The 19,578-nt window shown below is 35.5% G+C and overlaps 1 protein-coding gene across 2 annotated transcripts in view; it reads right to left on the reverse strand.

Moving 5' to 3' along the window:
- Positions 1–19,578, reverse strand: part of CDIN1 (CDAN1 interacting nuclease 1) — a 129,433-nt gene that overhangs the window by 97,063 nt on the left and 12,792 nt on the right. Inside the window, exons 2-4 of one of the 2 annotated variants that reach the window (XM_072865552.1) lie at positions 5,969–6,014; positions 5,039–5,103; positions 1,676–1,736 (exon numbers count right to left, since the gene is read on the reverse strand). In XM_072865552.1, the coding sequence (XP_072721653.1) occupies positions 1,676–1,736; positions 5,039–5,103; positions 5,969–6,014 (172 nt within the window). Of the gene's footprint in view, positions 1–1,675; positions 1,737–5,038; positions 5,104–5,968; positions 6,015–19,578 lie in introns of those variants that run through there. The other variant, XM_072865554.1, reaches the window with a different exon arrangement.

The raw sequence follows: 19,578 nt of genomic DNA on the forward strand, positions 1-19,578 counted from the left end.
ACCATTACATCAATTGTCAGCAGATGCAAGAGTATGTCATTTAAATATTAACTATCATATAAAAATGGCAGCTTGATTGTTTGGAAGCAGTAATCTGGTGCTGGTTATTGCCATATTTCCCTAATGCATTAGGCAGCAGTCACAAAATGCACTGCCTTTCTTATATACCTGCTACTACGAAATCAGAAGCAGATAAGTTCTTTGTGTATCTTCCCTTTCTCTTAGATTTAATTTTTATTTATTTCTGAACTACAGATATCTTTGATCTGAACTGCAAAAATGCATTAGTATAATATAAACAAAGATATGCTCACTAGAGTCAGAAATTATATGCATCATCTCTAAATCAATGGGAAAAAATATACAAAGAACCAGTAACAGATATATTACTTCGTGCTTGAAATATTTTTATGACAGTTCCCATATAATATGGGTGCAATATATCATTAATCAGGTTGTTTACCTAAATTCTTAATAAGATTGTACTTATTTATGTAAAGTACATTCTATTTGCAGTACTTTAAGACTTGTCTTTTCCAGAAATGGTAAGAAGCTACACATTACCACTAGTATGTATTCTATGCTAACTGTATGATCAGAGTATGTGGACACTTCACAGACCATTAAAACCTTCTAGTAATTGATAGGTAATCGCTCATTTGCTGGCTGCAGCAATGTGCAGGAGAGAGAAACCATTCTTTCTTACTAATGTAACACGTAGAACTTGCTGCTATTGCAACACTTAATGTTCGTAGTGCCATATCATTTTTAATGTAAACACTCATTTTCTGCCTCCTTCTTACATTTTCTATTAAAATGCAACACAAACCAGCATACATTTCATTCTATCCCTTTGAGGGTTGCATAAGCAGTTCCAAGGAGTACCAGCTATTGTATTGTTATTATTATTGTAAATAAATATTTTAGAGTTTAAGGGGTAGATATGTCATCAATTTTTTTTCTAGGAGGCTCACTGCCACTCTTTCAAACTTTCTACATCTTCTTTAAGGTAGTGCTTTAGATAGCAGTTTTTAATGCAAATAACACCTTGCATCCCAAGGCAGATTCATATTCTAGTTAATAAACAGCATCAATGAATTTGTCAAGACTTTAATGGCAACTGTACTGAACTTTTCATACACCAGCTTTTCTAGGAAATGGCTATACTGAGGAATTTATTCTGCTTAATTGCTTTATATTAAGCAGTTTTCATTAGCCACCCTCTAATCTGTATGAGCAGAAATAAACGGAGTCAGGAAAATGAACTGTTTTAACCCTTCCTATTATGAAAAAAAAAAATCTTAGATGGGTTTTGTTATTAAAAGCAAGGAATCAAATATAAGTAAAACTGATGCAACTCCATTTAATCAATGTAGGAATTTTTAGTAAGTCTGTGTGTTAAAGACCTATGGTCTGTCTGAAATTTCCAGCAGAATTCAGAGTTTCTTACACATTCGCCTTGAAGTTAAGAGACTAATTACATTAACTGATTTATTAATAAATGGGGCTTTTTGTCTAATTATTGTAAGTACTAACAGACTGGGGAACCATTTTAAATGTCTAATGTGCCTTGAAACCATTTTTTTAGGTTAATTACATTTCTCACTAAAGTCACTATAGATATGCCCCTTAGGTTTTACACTGGAAGATTAAAGAAAAAAGTAAGGATGATTACCTCATTGGCCAGCTCCAGTAATACAGGGGCAGCTGCATTTTTCATCACCCCATTCAGGTACCTAGACAAGACAAAGCCAGGTAATTCTGCAGTGGCAAGAAAAGGCCAGTTTATACACGTCAGTATCCCTTGTGAATCTCTTTCATTTGGGGGAAAACACCCCAGTACGGAGTATTTAATGGGAAATCTTTTAAGAAATAAGTATTTTAAACAATCACTCACTCTCCAGGGTTGTCTCCTATTCATCTGCAAGATATATCAATCTCAATTAAGTCACTGGTAAAACACATGATAAATCAAGAAATTAAAAAAATTTTGGCTTAATGGCATACAAAGAAATTATATCTGTACTACTTAAAGATGCATCACAGACAAATAAACCTCTATTATTCACAGTAAAGATTTTGGGTTCCACATGACCTGCAACTATGATGGTACACTATATGTCTTATTCAATCCACTACTATGCACAAAAACATAAATTCTCAAATTTAATCCAGATTTTATCAACTGGGCAGTAGTTTAAATACTAAAGGCTTAATTTAGTAAAATCAGAGTCTAACAATCAAATTAATATTCTAAAGAGAAAATAAAAGAAGAACTATTTAGGGTCCAATAAAGGGTGATAGAAAGTCATTATCCTATCAATGACAAAGGCTTAATGTTTCCAGTTAAGGGTATCAGACCGATATGGATACCCAGTGATGTTTCTGACCATTGCATCACACAATATTGCCTTCCTCACCTCCATTACTTTCACTGTTTGATGTTTACATTTCAATAATGCCTAAAACCTGTTCTCAGGAGTTGATGGGAAGAAGCTATATTACTGCAAGCCACTTTGTGCTTTGCAGCCATGTGGAAAAGAACAATAGTTACCAACATTTGAACCTGCTCATTTATCCTATCTGTATTCGTATAGCACATCATTACTGACATCATTAGAAGGCCACAGCCTTTCCAGCTCTATCATTATCTATCCATCAGAGACACTCTTCTGCTCATTACAGTTACAGACATTAAAATTCTTTATCATTTTACCTTTCTGTGGAATGGGTGTAACACCTTTACATAAACCTCTTCACAGAGGATTAGAGGGCTTTTTGTTTGCAAGTTATTCTGAGGCTTAGTGAATAAAGGAAATGATAAAAGCTTTTTGCTGTAACCTATTTCAATTCCACATAAAAAACCCCCACAAAACAAGATGCCTCGTGTATAGTTAAACATTGAAAATTTGTAACAGAAGGAAAAAAGGAGAGATCATAAACAAAATACCTAACCAGGAAGATTTACTTGAGATTAATGTTCTAAAACATGCATCTAGTTGATCCAACAGCAAAGCTACAGCTGACAATGGAATACTTTTCTGTCAGATATTTCTAATGCTACTGGCAATTCCATTATGGACTAACAGGTCTCACATGTTGAGGCAATACTGTTCTGAAAAGCTTGCTAATCCTTCTCGTAATTTGCCTTCGTGTTTGCCTAAATTTAAGACTAGTAAGTCTCAGCAGAGCAGCAGAAGCTACTCCGCTCAACTGTACTTCTACTTGCTTCCAACAGGGATCACTGGAAATTACTACCTTCAAAAATTCGTAGTTTCTGACCTGGAAAGCAATAGAAGCACACTTATTTGCTTGTACATGGGTGGGAATAGGAAGAAGCATACCACACAGACTGCGGTTTACAGTGGTAAGATGGATGCTACAAAAGAGTAGAGGAGAAGATGTGTTTGTCATGTTTATGCTTGAAGCATTTCAAACTGGCTTCTGACTCAAGTAGTCTGCCCCTGTAGCTTACAAAACATACTGCACAGTAAATCTACTAAAACAGGATTGAGATGAGTTTTCTAACTATTAACCAGAACATCTCTGATTTTTAAACATGTGCATTTTATTCGGCCATGTTAATACATTTGCAATATGAAATACCCAGAAACAGCATAAAGAATGATTTTTCCTACCACCACCATATAGCTTCATACATAATGCATTAGTTATGTACTGCTATCATACTTCAGACAGTACAGAAGGGGACAGGAGACCAAATCCTCCTACCTGATGTGAGCCAAACTTAAGCATACCTACAACCCTACTGACACCAATACAACTGCTGCTTTGCATAAAGCAAAATTTGGTCCCATGTTTCAGGTTTAAGTTGTTGGAACTAGTAACACAATCATCATAAAAGTGATTTAAATGATTTACATGTGTTCTAAGAAAAGGGTTATTTACACAGCAGTTACAATTAACACAGGGCACTTCACTGAAACTATGCTAGTGAAAAGTAATTAAAAATAGTATTGTATATACGTGGTTATTAAGACAACACAATTTTAAGCCAATATTCTTCCTAAACAAGAATCAACACTAGAAAAAGTACAATGTGATCCAGTACAAATTTTTACAGAACAATACAACTACTAAAAAGAGAAAATCAAACCCCCAAAACAGCACAATTCACACTAGATATTCGAAACTAGTGTCTGATATAATCAGGCTGTGCTTAGGTTTTAAATATATGACTCTGCAGAAGCAATTTAATTGTTTACAAATGAAGGCTTTTTGTTTATTTTCCTGATTCATACAGATTAATATGAAGCACAGATATCAGACATCTATAATCACAAGTATGAACCCACTTGCCATGCAAGCTCCTCAGATATGTCAGTCTACAAAGGAATATTTTAATTGGGTATCTTTAGCAGTTATCACTATGCCCCAATTATGTCATTGCAATATTTTCAGTAAAGCCTATAGAAATAACAGACAAACTATAAGGTGTAGCAAATACAATTTATTAGTTTAAGATGCAAACAATTGTAAAATATTGTAAAATGTTTTCATCCTCCCTTAACAGCTATTTCTGACACTTCTGTTTATAAAACAGGAGTGATCTAAAAATTAGTACTTTAACTGGCAATACCTGAATTTAATATGCAACTTTTTGTAATGTAACACAAATGTTGTTTTAAAAGTACAAGCAGCTGTAACAGAACAAGCTCCCTTGCTGTAAGGAAGTTATCATCAATATTAGTCTTGACACAGAAATCCTGTAATTACAAACTATAGGCAATATATAATAAATGCTATCACATACACTGTAAAAAATATTTGCTTATCCTGACTTAGAGCCAAGGAAGTAAAACAAACCCTTTCTTAATTAGACTGACCAAAAGCTGAAAAATTTCTGCATTTTCGCTTTTTCACTGAAAAACATTTTTAGATGAACCATTCTGTATTCCTCATGCCAAATTTTTAATTTATTTTTATAGAAAATTAGCTTCATAAGCTAATTTACTCGTAATTGCCATAACAATTAGTAGTTATGATGATACCCTTAAGCGAGGTGGGGAAGTCATACCTTTGGTAGTAAGTTTCAACAGCTTCAGCAGTGTGATGCTTGGCATGTGTTCTTTTGATTTGTTTCTAGAAAAATGAAAAAACAAACAAAGAGTCTTACAAATGTGTCACAGATCAAAACACAGAAATCATGACTGCCCAAACACATGTTCCTTGGCTACACTTTTGATATATAAACTGAACTATGTTTTTAGATTCTGTACAGAAATGACATTCAATCTACCTATTGAATTGAACGTCTTCAGACTGTACTGCAATGTACCATATATGTAAAAGCCAATAAGGTCACAATAATTGAATCTAAATAAGTTTACTGAAGGCTGCAGAGGGCAAAGAAAAACTTGTTCTCTCTTTCAACCTTTGTATTAATTTTCCCTCAATTCAATTCTATCTAAGTCTGCTGCACTCTAGTTTTACAATTCAATTGGCATTTTTAACCAGGAAGAACATTGCTTAAAAACAACTTATTTGAAAAACTACAAAAAGTAATTCCATAGAGACTTGCCACTTGACTGACACCTGTCATCTCATGATAAATGACTCCATTTTCTGCCTCTCTTGCCTTCTGCCACTCCGGCAATGGTCATTTATCATCATCTCTGTCAGCAATGGAAAGCAGCACTGACAGTGCAAGTCAGCAAACATTTAGCACATGGAACCACGCAACACAGGGAAATTATTATTGTCAGAATAATAATGGTTTAGCATAATTTATTACAGGTCCACCAAATAAGCAAAGGCTAGATGTTATTAGACAGATGGATGGGTAGGCTTGGCAGCCATCCACTGAGACTCAGGCGGTGCTTGATGTGGAAAAGGGAACATCCTCCAAACCAATCAGAAAGCTGGCAGTTCAATTACAAAGAAATAAAGGGACATTCATCATTCAATTAGGCACCTGTCAACCCTCACAAAGGAGAAAACTTCTAACCTGGTACTCCTGGGAGAAGATGCTCAGCAGAGTGGACTGCGATTGACTGGAACAAATAAAAGAAGGACAAAGTTAATTACTGGAGTGCACTGCAAAGAAACAAAAGAGAAGGGAGCTTCAAAGGTAGGCCTGCTGCCCTGTAATCTAACAGAACATGAAAACAAGTGTGGAAAAGTTGTTCCAGATGAACACCTCAGACAAAGGCTTCCTGCTGCTAGGTCAAGGAGAGAGCGTATGAGGGAGGGGAGGAAAATACAGCAAGAGTTTCAAAGCAAACGAGCATATTGTTTGGGTGATTCCTTTTTCAGCCTCAGAACCCACAAAGTCCTATCAGAAGCAGGTATCTGAGTTAAAAGGGAACAGGCAAAAAAGAAAACAAAGCAAAATTTCCATTAATAATTGATGGAGGTAAATTCCATCAGCAGTTGGGAACATGCCGCTTGTTCATTGGCAACATATTGAAATTCATTTTGTTAGCAGCAAGGGAACCTCTTCAGTAGCTGTCTCATATTCAGGTTAAAAACTTCCCCCTCTGTCAGAAGTAGCATATGGGACCACTGGAACATTCCCACTGAAACTGATGTGCTTTGAAAATAGAAACTTTCACAGCAGGAAGCCGAGATTCCCTGGAGTCGGTCATTTCTAAAAGCTGCCATAAGCTTCATTCATCTAAGGCTCCACTCAATGTCAAACACCTGGCAATGAAGCAACCTGGAAAGCATTCTTCCCAAGTGGGAAGTTTTCTCTCTGAATTGTTAACATTTAGAAATGGGACAAGATTTTTTTTTTCCCCCTCTGAAAGGCAATCAATACCACACCGGTACTGTTTTCAATTGTCCTCTGTGGATATATCTACCTCATCACATCCCGAATACAATTAATTATTCCTGATATATTTCCCTACTACATGCAACTTGAACAAATTATAGTCTCAATAAATTGAGTTTTATGGTACAGCAAAGCATTATGAATAATTAACATTCTTCCTTTCGTGAACTTACCTACTAAGGCATAGCATAGGTAGTTCAAAGATTCAGCAATGTCTTGCTCTTCTGCCAGATTTCTTGTACGTGAATTTAACACCTGTATCACATCATATGTACGTTAAACGTAAATGTTCTCTCCATACTGAAATGGTCCTTCTCCTTGCAATTTTCACACCTCAGAAATACTAATTTAAGATAAGTCTTACTCCCATTTTCAAAAGGGAAAAGTGAGGTACAGAATGACTAAATGGTTTGTTCAGGTTTAAACAGATGATATGTCTATGCAGCACAATATAAAATGTTACCTCTAAACAAACCAGTTGAAGCATTAGCAATAAAGCAAGTAGATGAACACTGTGCTATACAAAGAGCTTACTAGTTTGTCTTACCCCTATCTGTGCTTCCAGCATCTTTGCCATAACACTGTATTTTGGGCTTGTCTGCCCAGTGCAGCATCTGTGTGACAGCAGTAAGCTGAGCCTTGATCTCTGTTATTTTACACGAGAATGTTCACCCTGAGTACTCACTGACTGTTAAAACTGTAGAAAAATGATAGCAACATAAACTAATACACTAATTTATGAAATTAATGGATTACAGAAAAATGAATTACAATGTAGTCAAGAATTTAAATATACTTAAATATACATCATTTGACATAGAGGCCAGGAGATATGTACCACTACACCTACCCAAAAGGTGCACCATCCAATTATGGCAACCTTCAACATGTACATGTAATCATTAGAAGGTGAACAAAGGAAAGAAATTAAGATTATATACTGACACAGGCTATATACATATGCAAAGCTAAGGTATTTCAAGTTGATTTATTTTAAAAAAATCCTGCAGGCTATAAATAAGTTGGATACATATGGCCCCCTAATGGCTCTCCACGTAACTATTATTATCTGACAGATTTACACGGTCGTAATGGTAGAACTGAATTTAAAGAAAAGATGTGTAAAAAAACCAAACCAAACCAAACCAGGACAGCATTTAACTGGACTTCTGGTTTGAGTTCTCTCTCACTGACATACCAATTTTTATATTTTTAGGCTATTCCCAGTATGATTACTGTACTTATTCTACCATCATCCTATTACACCCACTGATGTATCAAAAAGAATTAAGACCATTATCCCTCTCTTCACACTCCTGACTCTTGTCTATTTTATTTGTTCCCTTGGTGTCCTTGGATTTTGCCCTTCTACTTCAGTCTACTCCGACACTCCTCTCCTATTCTACCAACTGTTCAGATCATTTAGGACTCACCGCGAACACTAAAAAATTCAGTCCAATAACTGAATGAGTTCGATACATACTGGATTGCAGCACAAAAACATTACAAATGTGAGAGAATTATTTCAGTAGTACCATTCAAAGAATTTCAAGCCTTACTACCAGAAGATCTTTCTCCTTCCCCAGGAGAAGTGGATTTATATCTCCACATGGCTGCTTCCATGTTTATTCTGGTTAATGTAGTTCCCCTTTTAAGCACTAAAACCATTTATCTGCCACTCAGTGTTTCCTTGCCACAATTCCATTGCCACAACTTCCTGGCAAAATTAAATAGCTCCTCAAAACACGGCTGGAGCATCTATTGCAAGATGCCATTGACAGAAAACTGAAACATCATGGTTTTGGAAAGTGCTGAAAAAGACAGTATTGTGTACTTGGAGAGGGGACAGAAGTCATGAACATGCATTTGCATTGCAAGACAGCACGATCACAACTGCTGATACTGACAGCAGGGATACTGCCATGTAAGTTATCATTACTTCTACAGGAGCAGCCAAATTCCTAGGGCTCTCATGCTTCTATACAGGATTTCAAAGCAGCAAATGAGCAGAGAAATTAATATAGCTGAGATACCCAGGAAAACAAACATTACACTGAAAATATCTTCTATTCAAAATAACATTTCATGGCTATATTATTGCCTCTTACAGAATAAACTTTATAGTAAGCCTCATGGCTTACTGGAAGTCTAGGGATATAGACATCTTTGTGTTGAGCAAGCTCTTTTGTCGAGAACGAACTGTAGAGCCAAGGTAAAGATTTGCTGATTTTCTGAAACAAAGAAACAAAAAACCCCAAACTCATAATTCCAAGTAGTACCTAGTGTAAATAATTAATAAATTAACTTGTTATCCATCTTGTAGAACTAAATCTATATTCCAGGAAAACAAGCAAACTTTCCTCTTCAGTTCTGTAGCAGCCACTTTCATGGAAACATTTTCCTCTGTAATTCCAGATGGTAATGGATATAACTCCCAGAGCTCTGTTCAAAGCAACCAGCCTTGCTCTTCAAATATCCTCTTTTTCTTGTACATCAGCATCCATAATGAACCAATTTACCTTTTGTTACTCTGTGTTGATGTCGGTGGCACACTTCCATCTGAATGCTTGATGCACTTTGTGCTCTTGTCAATCCATAACTGGATTTGGGCAGAAAACTGTGAAATCTAAAATCTGCTACAAAATGTCCTTTTTTAAAAAAAATAAAATAACTTTTATTTTAAAAAACTGAAATGTCATATCTAGGTTCCAAATGATATAAAGATATAAAAATTTTCTTATCATAAAAAGTATTACAGATATCAAAGTATATTTAGAATGGGATGCCCAAGTCAAATCAGAACAAGAGACAAGAGAAATTGTCTGTAAGAACTTAAAGAAGAGTCAACTGCAAGTCTGGTGCTGGGAAAAAACCCTGCCTTTTTGGTCATTTAATACGTAAGAATAAAATTTAGACCATTCTCTTCTAATGAATCACAGAATTTGCTAGAGGAGGATTGCTATCATCCCTGGAGAGTATTTCAGAAATGTTTTGTTTTGCAATGAGTATTCATATATAAACTAGTAACAGATAATACACTGATGCAGATCAGTGCTTCATAACTAGAGTTGATATAAAACTCTGGCCAAGAAGCAGCTAGTAAGGACGAAAAGAATTTAATTGGATCAGATCATCTTCTCAAAGCAGGCTTGCAGATCTAGCCAAGATGTGGGGTGCTGTCCAACTTAATATTTGCTATTTACTACAGCCTCACCAGGAGAAAATCCAAACATGACAACTTCTGCAAATATTATATTATCAGCCCTTGCAAATAATTAATTCTTTAGGGATAAGATAAAACTTACTTTTCTACTTTATTTTCTGAGATTACTGAAAACATAAAATTTTAGGTATAAACCCAAGTTTCCACTTGTTTCACCTATTCATTTCAAAATGAGTTTCCTTTTCCTCATCTTTAACTCCACACTTTTTGCCTAAAATAGAAAGACTAAAAATTCAGCCTTGTATTTCATGTATTTTACCATGGAACAAAGGAAGAGTATCTAGAGAGACCTGTACCAAAAAAAATCAAGAGTAAATACGAACTGCAGTATTTAATCTAGTAACTATTCACACAAGTGGAGACAAGCAGGGGGAAAGCAAAGTCCATCATGAGACAAAAATATATAATATATATAGAATAGCCTAGATTTTTTTTTTTTAAACAAAGGAAATCTACAAAGAACATTGCTCCATTGCTTCCCTTTCACAAAATGGAACATTCCACCTCATTCAGACAATAAATATACTGGTTAAAAAACTGAGCGTGGAGGCAGGAGCTGTGTTTCCAAAATTCAGAAGCTGTTACCTGTGAAATCCCAAAGCAGCAGTGTCAAACCTTCTCTTGGAAGTGCATACAACACTGCACTTAGCTATTGTAGGAATTCAGGTAGGGGGAGAAATAGTTTCTTTCCTTCCACAGTCTTCAGAGTGAGTATGTAGTGCTAGTCATATCCCTTCATGAAATGTTCTGAAGCAGACAGCAAGAGTCTCTCATTTCTAATAATTGAAAAGAACTTCCCCTTTCCATGTATAATAAGTTTTTAAATATTTTTACTAATGCAATATTGAGCTTTAAAATAAAAGTAACACATACAACTTAGAGCTGGAATTGTGTGGTGCTGCCATGCTGGATTAAGAATCTACGTAAGGAAAGAAATATATACATTTGACAAATTTAAATGACTGAGGGTGGAAGGGGAATCCTCCTCACAGCTGTCCTGAAATTCCAATGTGTGTCTAAAATACATTTTTCCTGTTACGTTATCAAAGACATGAAAGAAAACCAAACAGCCTTTTAATTCTCATCTTCTGTACTGCAAACACTTTGGAACAGGGACTCCTAAAGAAAGTGTTTCTATACTGCTTATCACATGCTAACCAGTCCGCTCTTATTTCTAAAAACTCTGTCAATAACAGATTTCAAATAGACCTAGCAGCATCGGTTCAAATGCGTAACACATGCACAGATGCGTAAAGCCTCCATGGCTTCCCAGAACTGCAGGATGTAGGCTAACAAGCACCACAGTTATATCTGTAAATCAACTAAAGACAGTCTGATGGTAAACTTCCCACCTGAGAGGAGGTGACAACTACTGGATTCGCAGAATTTCTTCTATGTGTCAGGATTGTCAGGATGGGAAAAAGGCTTCTTAGCAGTCTGAATGGTTCCACATGAGGATCCAGGAAGGCTCAGGAATAACAAAGGCCTACCAAAGCTTGAGAACTGCTAGGCTTATATGCATCCAAGCACTAAAGAACATGGAACAAGGTCGAGAGACTCACTGACCTCTAGAATTGTTATGGCTTTAACCTCTCTTCACTGCAGCTTTTAATATTAAAATCTTTCCTAAAGTTTTAATATGCTTGTGGTCACTTCTCTGAATGAAAATTCTCAAAAAGCAAATTATTGTCCTGTACACATTTGTACTATAACATTCACAAATCTAACATTGATTTATCAGAAGTCAGTGAATTACCAGTTTAAGCTAAATCAATATACGTGTCTATATATGTGTGTGTGTGTATGTATCAATATATGCGTTTAAATCAATATATGAGTTTGAATTGGAGTAACTAAGTAACATAAAAGTATCTAAGTCTTTAGTTACAACACAGTAACTTCTTTAAAGTGGCTATCTTCCAATGTTACAGCTTTCCAGCTACATCAGTTTGAGTCTGGGATACAAACCCAGTTTTACTATCTCTGCATAAGAAGCCTTCCATACAATGAAACATTATCAGTAGCTACTACTTTGGGAACTACAAAGCCAATACAGTGCTGTTGGGGAATTACTCCCATTACCAATAAATTAATATTATAAAAATTCAATAAATATATATATATATATGACAAGAAGTACCTGCTGATACACTCATTCCAGACTTAGTACCACCACATTTAAAATCAAGATAAAATTCAAGCTCATCTGGAGAACTATGGCACTAATCAGTTTTGAAATTCTCTGATATTCAGTTCAATAAGCTGTAAAACAACTCAACTCAAAAGGTTTAAATATGAATCACTTACTAAAAATTGTCTTTGCATCAAAGTTGATTTCATACCTTTGGTAGGATCAAAAATCAAAACCAAAAGTAAAGAGTCCGAGGAAAAAGACATTCTGCATTGCAGGCTTACACTATCCAATGATAATAAAAAGGTTAAATGCAGGCATGTGCATACAACTTTGCTGCCTGTAGCCAGGGTTATGAGCATAACTGTATGACAAAGCTCCGAGAAGGCTACTTGAGAAGAGTCATCACTTCGACGACCTTGACACTGGTTGGTCCCACAACTTCTATACAATTTAGTGATGTGCGAGAACAGATGATGGTGCAATACATAGAAATGGCAGCATTTAAAATTCATAGTAGCATAAGGCCATTACTTTTCCCACTGGGCCACTTGAACTTTAATAATGTCTGACCTAGTTGGCCAATAAGTTCTAGCAGCAGACAGAGGAAAATTGCCAGCATTAGATACTGTTTGAATGATTTTTCATTTAGAAAGACTTAGAAGTTCCTTTAAGAACAGGGCACCAATTCTTCCTGTAGACACCTCATTTCTTGGTGTCTGTTGTAACGGCCAATATATTTTAAAACAACTCCAGACTATGACCAATCTGTATCAGACATGAAAAAAATAAAATGCAGAGGTAAATACAAATTATCAATACAGGCAATGATCACAAAATAATGCTAGCTCTTCACAGAGATAAATTCCACCTTCTTTCACTCACACCACAAAAATCTGACTTTCAGCAGCAGTAATACAAGTGTAATGCAAAATACTCCATATTCAAATGACTACAAAGTATTTCTAATCAAACCCCCAAAATGCAAAGAGAAGTCAGAATAAAGATGCAATTTTCCATTCACATACATATGCTTATGATGAGAAGAACAACATTATGCTTTAACAGTGGATAAAAAGTGGCAGATATTATGGTTAAAAATGGAACTCTGAAAACACAGGAACAGAAGAGTGGTATTTCCAAATGAAAAGAAACTACTCTTTGGTCTTATTATCTTAGTAAGCAAGTACAGAAAATAGATAGTAATTTGCCCTAGATACCATTCCGATATTTTTTATTTCCAGAGTTAAACAGCACAGTTCTTGTTGCATGAATGTTTGAAACCTACTTAAATGCCAAACCCACACAGAGACCTTTGTAAGTAAATACTCGTTCACTAATGTTTCAAGTAAAGTCTCTTCCATAAAAACAAAAAACTATTTTGTAAGGTTCAATTTTCAAGCTGAAAAATATTTTCAGATGCAATACAGAACCAAAATATATTCACAACATAGGTTTAAAAACCACAGTGTCAGTGCTAAAACATGAAATTAAAACTCTCAATTATTCTGACATCAGGCTTCAATGACTATCGAATTTTTTCACCTTACACATACCAGAACTTCTCTGGTACCCTTTGATCATCTAGTCAGGGAGCCCATTGATAAAAAGAAACTGATAGGAGTCAAATAGGGTTTGCCTCCCATATACACCTTGATAATCATCGTACTTGTCCTCCACATCTCCATCTCCTGGTATTCTCTAAAATTCTCCTTTTAACTCTACCAATAAAATTTCTCAGAAAATTAAATAAAAAAAGCAAAGCTTGAGACTAACATAAGCAGTCGATTTCCTATATCCTTGTCCACAACTACTCCAAGTTACTTAGCAAGAAGAAAAATTTCTTAATATCCAGGAAAGAATCAGTGAACACATCCCAAAGCAGAGGCATAGAGCAGCATACCAGAGACTGAAGAGAAAAAAGCAAAACCTCTGCAAATTCCCTGTTTACAGTTAACTGCACATCATCCACACTTTCAATTTACTTCAATTACAATTACACAGAAAACATGTTTGAAAGTTTGAACTCTTTCTCTTAGTACCACAATCTAGATGTTGAACCATTAGACAAAAATACACAAAAGTTGTAGTTATCTGATGATGGCTGGGCAAAGAAAGATGCTCCTAGGCTGCAACAGCAATGGACCTCAACGAGCAGTTAAGGCAAAGAAGCTACAATTTAAACCAGGGATTTATCCCTCACCTTTCCTACCTGCCACCTTGATAGGGCCAAGGTCCATACACTGGAAAACATTCACTTAGTAGGCTATTACTGGAAAGAAATATTTGATATATTCATTTTGTGTTCATCTTCCTCATTTTGTTTGGACAACTCTATGGTGCTACGTCCCCTTCCCCCCAGGAAAAGAATTGGATTATGGAATACCTTGTCAAGAGAAGTTTTTCAGAAGTTCGAATTTCCTGATTGTGGAGAAAGGGGAAAATCATTCTACTTTATACTTTTTTTCTTCAAACCTATATTGTATAAACTAGATGTTTAAATTTAATTTTAGAAAACTATTTTTAAGAGTGAATGGCAATTTGAAGCTAATTAGACTTCATTTTATGTTAAAAAATTAGCCTGTATGTAAAAAGCATATCTGTGCCAATTTGAAACTAAATAAATCCCCAAACACCTTTAAACAATTTGGTCCTAAAAATATATAATCAAATTTAGAAAACTATAAATTATATTTAAATTTATTATTTACAAGCAATTAATTACGAAGACAGCCAGGTGGCTTTCATTACATAAATTACTGTTAATGACACTTGCCTCATGCTGCTACTGTATGTAGCATTTGCATGCATCACATGTCAAGCACACACACTGTTGCATAGCTATCTCCAGGGTAGAAAGTGAACACCTTAAGTCAAAAAAGCTTCCAGTAATCCAATCAAAATTGTTAATTCTTAAACAAATCAGGATCTTATTAATGTTTCCCATACAGGATATAATTTAAAGAATTTTAGTTCTATCGAACATGGATGATACAGAAGAGTAGTTTTAAGTAAATTCCAGTTTTGGGAAGGGTACAGATTAAAGGCAAGAAACTAATCTATTTATAGCTAGTCCCCTTGAGATTTTTAGCCTTAAGCCCTAAACAGTGTTTATCATTTAAAAGTTTATAATTTTAAAGCTCCTTGTGATTAGAAAACAAAACAAAAGAAAAAAGGACAATAATTCTTGTCTAACTAGCCAACAGTACAGTACTTTGCCTTGCATCTATAAGTTATTGTACCGTATATGTAGATATTTACAAAGTCTACTTTCAGCCCCAGGGGTATAGCTTACTGTTCCACAAAGGGAATAAACTAATTTAATTCCACTACTTACTTCCCATTGGAAAGATGGCAGAAACATACTAAGAAGGAAACCCAGCCGTTCCTTTTTACTAGTGGTCTTCCCGCATTCTTTTTTAAAAAGCTGTCTACCTACAACTGGCAGGCAACAGGAAGGGAACATCTCACAAGAGGTGATCACAGTATTATGTTATTCTATCCTAAAACTTCTCTAACCTTCTTTTCCACTCCTACCAACAGGATTTTCCTTTCCCTTACTCCTCTTTCCAGAGGATTTATTTTTTGGTGTTCTTTGCACTGCTCTGAAAATCGGTACAATGACTATATGCATTGCTTCCTGCGGTGCCGCAGAAAAGGTTGGGTTTCCAGGAGAACTCTTATTCCATGCACTAACTGAACAGAATCATTTCTGACATAAACAGTCAGTAGGTTCACCATATAGCATCACCTTCATTAAGCACCAAAATTTGACCAGTCTTTGTAGAATGGGCTCAGAGGCCTTAGTAAATAAATGTAGAAACCAAGGAAGAAGAAAAACTAGTTCAACATCAAACATTTGTTCTATGTTAAAATAAACTGAAGATGACCTCAACACGTGTCATGTCATATGGCATGACTCACTGACTCTTCTTAAATTTCTGGGAGTTGTCAAAAACATAATAAAAATACACATTGCCATATTTACATTAAGCACATAAGGACTAGACTTTGAAAAAAAACAACCCCAAAAAGCCGTGAGAAGGGGGTAACTAAACTTCACAGAATTCAGTGAAATTTGACTGTTAACATCCTTCAGGCAGCTTTCAAAAAGGCCTCACACAAAACATCCCAACCCTATCCTCTCCCATTTTAAAGTCTTTAGATATTATAGTAAAGCAGCAAAGGCCACAGAGCCTTTTTCTCCTTCAGATTATTTTTAATTTGTTCTTCACATTTAAATATCAGGTCTTTGTATGTTACCTAACTTCTAAGAGTGGCAAATTAGCAGAACTAGGACATCAGAAAACAGTGGAAATTGAGAAGGTGGAGAAAAAAATACTCTGAACTGGACTGTTTACATTTCTGCATGTTAGTCAGTAACTAACAACTTCTCTGATATATTCTTATAAAAGAGTAGGTATTCCTACAAAAGTCAAAGAGTCACTGCCTTCACTTTTAACGAAAGGGCATCTGAACATCTTTCCCCAATCAAGAACACGGATGTCAAGACCTAGTTTACAAAACCAAAAGATTTAGAGGGAAGAAGGGGGCTAAGCCATAAATTAATACTAATTTGGGGTGGGTATCCTTTGTTTTCAAACTTGTCCTTTTAAGAATAAGTTTCTTCTATCAACTTTCATTTAGAAGTAATTTCTCCTTCCCACAACAGTAAACCTTTAAGGCCAAAAATGGAAAAAAGGGCATGAATGTAATTTTTTGCACAGCAGATATGCAAATACTTTTTTCTCTCAGTACCCTGAAGTATTTTGTTAATGCACCACTTTCCGCTAAACCAACTGCAAACAAATCTTTAACTTAAAGTTATGGCTGTTCATATGTAATCTGTTACCTGGATTAAAAAAAAAAAATAAAAAAAAAGGGCAGAAGGCCTCTCTAGCACCTAATCACCATATCAATGACACATGCCACAACAGAGAAGCACTAGTTTATTTGATTGATCATGGTAGATAAACTCCAAATAACAGAGAAATTAACAAATGCTTGACATTTGCTCAACATCCATTATTCTGACACTGCTTTCAGGATTTCAAAGCCTGGGAGTATGGTTAATCAACATTCATATTCCCTAGTGAGCTACAGGCACCATATTGCGCCCCGCCTTAGTACTGATGAAAACTGCATATTGGCCATTTCCAAAATGTTCTGGGACTCCACACAGGGCCCCTTCTCTCCCTTGTTCCTGTTCTGCAGTTTTCTTTTAAACACTTCCAAGACAAAAGCATCTGCCAGTTTTTCTCTCTGGGGATGTATGCAAAATGAACTTAACAGTTTTAAGGCAGGAGAAACCCTCACATCTAAATTCATTCATAGGACAGAAAAGGGCCTAAGAGGCCTCTCTAGGGACAAAACCCTGCTGAAATTTTCCCCGACAACAGTGGGAGCTTTATAAAATCTAAGTCCAGACAATTTCCAATTCAAATGCCCAGCATAGCATGACCTTTGTCAGATCTATGAGCCCTAGATGCACCCACTATTTTTTTATTCTAACCAGCACAGACATTAGACAGGGCACTACTGCTAAGCAGGAGGTTGAATATTTGCATGCTCTTCTATTGTGAAAATGTAACAGTGACAGCACTGTGTCGAATTCTTTTCCCCCTAGAACTTTAACTCCATAGGAGAGGCATAGCTGACAGATGACTCTCCCAACATCTGTGTTATGTACACTGCACAGCTGAGGAACCTTGGATCACTGTCACGGCTTCTTGGAGATGACCTACACCTTTCTTATATCTACCCATGATCAAAAAAGTAAAATAAAAATCTGAAAACTGTTTTTTTAAATGAAAAGTAAATATGGCAAGAAAGATTAACATAATTTAGTCATTAAGCTGTTCACATAGCAGCTCACCATATGTTGTATAAATGTCCTATACAAAATAATTTATCAGACCTGACACGTTGCACATCATATTGTATTATTTAATATGCTTACTAAAATTTCATGGATCAAGTGCCACTTCTGAAAGCATACAGAAAGCCCAAGAAAATATTTCTTCATCTTCCATGATTTATTTTGATTACCTTTTACAGCTACATGATAAAGTGGAACTTGCAAAATTACGAGGTTAAGGTTTACACAGCTATTGCTTCATATACTACAATATAACAAATGGCTCCCATGTCTATATACCATTTTACTTGCATTTAATATTCAGAAGAACATTAAACTAAGCATGTTGCTTTCGACTGCATATTTTAATAATTTTAACTGGTTATTTCAGTAAACATCCTGATCCACTAATGCAAAGTTCCACTGAGATATATAGATATAGATATCTCCTTGATAAAGAGACTAAAGAGCTAAGAATTACAAAATAAACTAAAGCAAACAATTAACATGTGATACATGTTGACCACTACAAACCTGTCTACATAGAAATATATTAATTTCTACACAGTAGCTGAAACATTTGAATAATATTTTTAAATTCTTGAGATTTAAAATGTTAGAATGGCAAGTGTCTATGCCCAGATAAATGGACAAAATTCTCTATCCAGAAACCTCAAAACCACAAAAACAATAATGTGTAAGAATGATCACCTGTCAGTGGCGAGGTCTGTGTCTAAATAGTAAATTAAAACAAAAAGTGTAAGCAGGAAGCTTGTAGATAATAGTTGTTGGGTAACCAATGGGATTTGTTTGGAAAAAAACCTTCCGCACTTAAGAGGACACACCAAACAGATAGATACGGCTAGAAAAATATTTAGACTGAAACCATGCATTTATTCCATAGGGGACCATTTTCCTTTTTCTCTCTCAGATCACCGATGTCAAAGGAACACAATACAAATGAGATAAAAAAAACATAGTCTGACTTCCCTTTTTGGTCAATAATTAAATTGTTCTGTTTCTAATAATAGGATAAAGGAAAACATATTCCTGTGTCAGATAACTCATTGCAATGAGGTCATTAAACACTGTATTTGGAACGGAACTTGCTTGGCCTATTGGAGCACCTGCCAACTGGTCAAAGCAAATCTTCCTTTTTAAGCTCTGTAAGTACCAGAAATCTAGCTTATGAATTATTTTTACCTTTTTATATTTTGTGTATCCAAGATAATGCATTTGTCTAGGAAGACACATTGCTCAGCTGTGTTGAAACCTGAAGGACAGCTGCATTGACAACATGCATTTTATATTAATGCTGGAAATGGCTAACGTTCAATAGACTTTTTATCTGTAGGAACCTACGCTCACTCTCTGGCTATTAGTTATCGTACTTTGCACCAGTTGTAGCCTCATAATACACATCTGCATTCCCCAGAAGAAGTGCAATGAAGAACTGGACATTACCAGTATCAATAGTGGACTGACAAGAAGTTCTGCCATCTCCTAGCCAACCACAAATGGAAATAGAGATACATGGTGTCCTTATTGCTGTCTGGGCCCTCAATTAACAA

The sequence above is a fragment of the Ciconia boyciana genome, chromosome 6 (assembly GCF_034638445.1).
Source record: "Ciconia boyciana chromosome 6, ASM3463844v1, whole genome shotgun sequence".
Lineage (NCBI taxonomy): Eukaryota > Metazoa > Chordata > Aves > Ciconiiformes > Ciconiidae > Ciconia > Ciconia boyciana.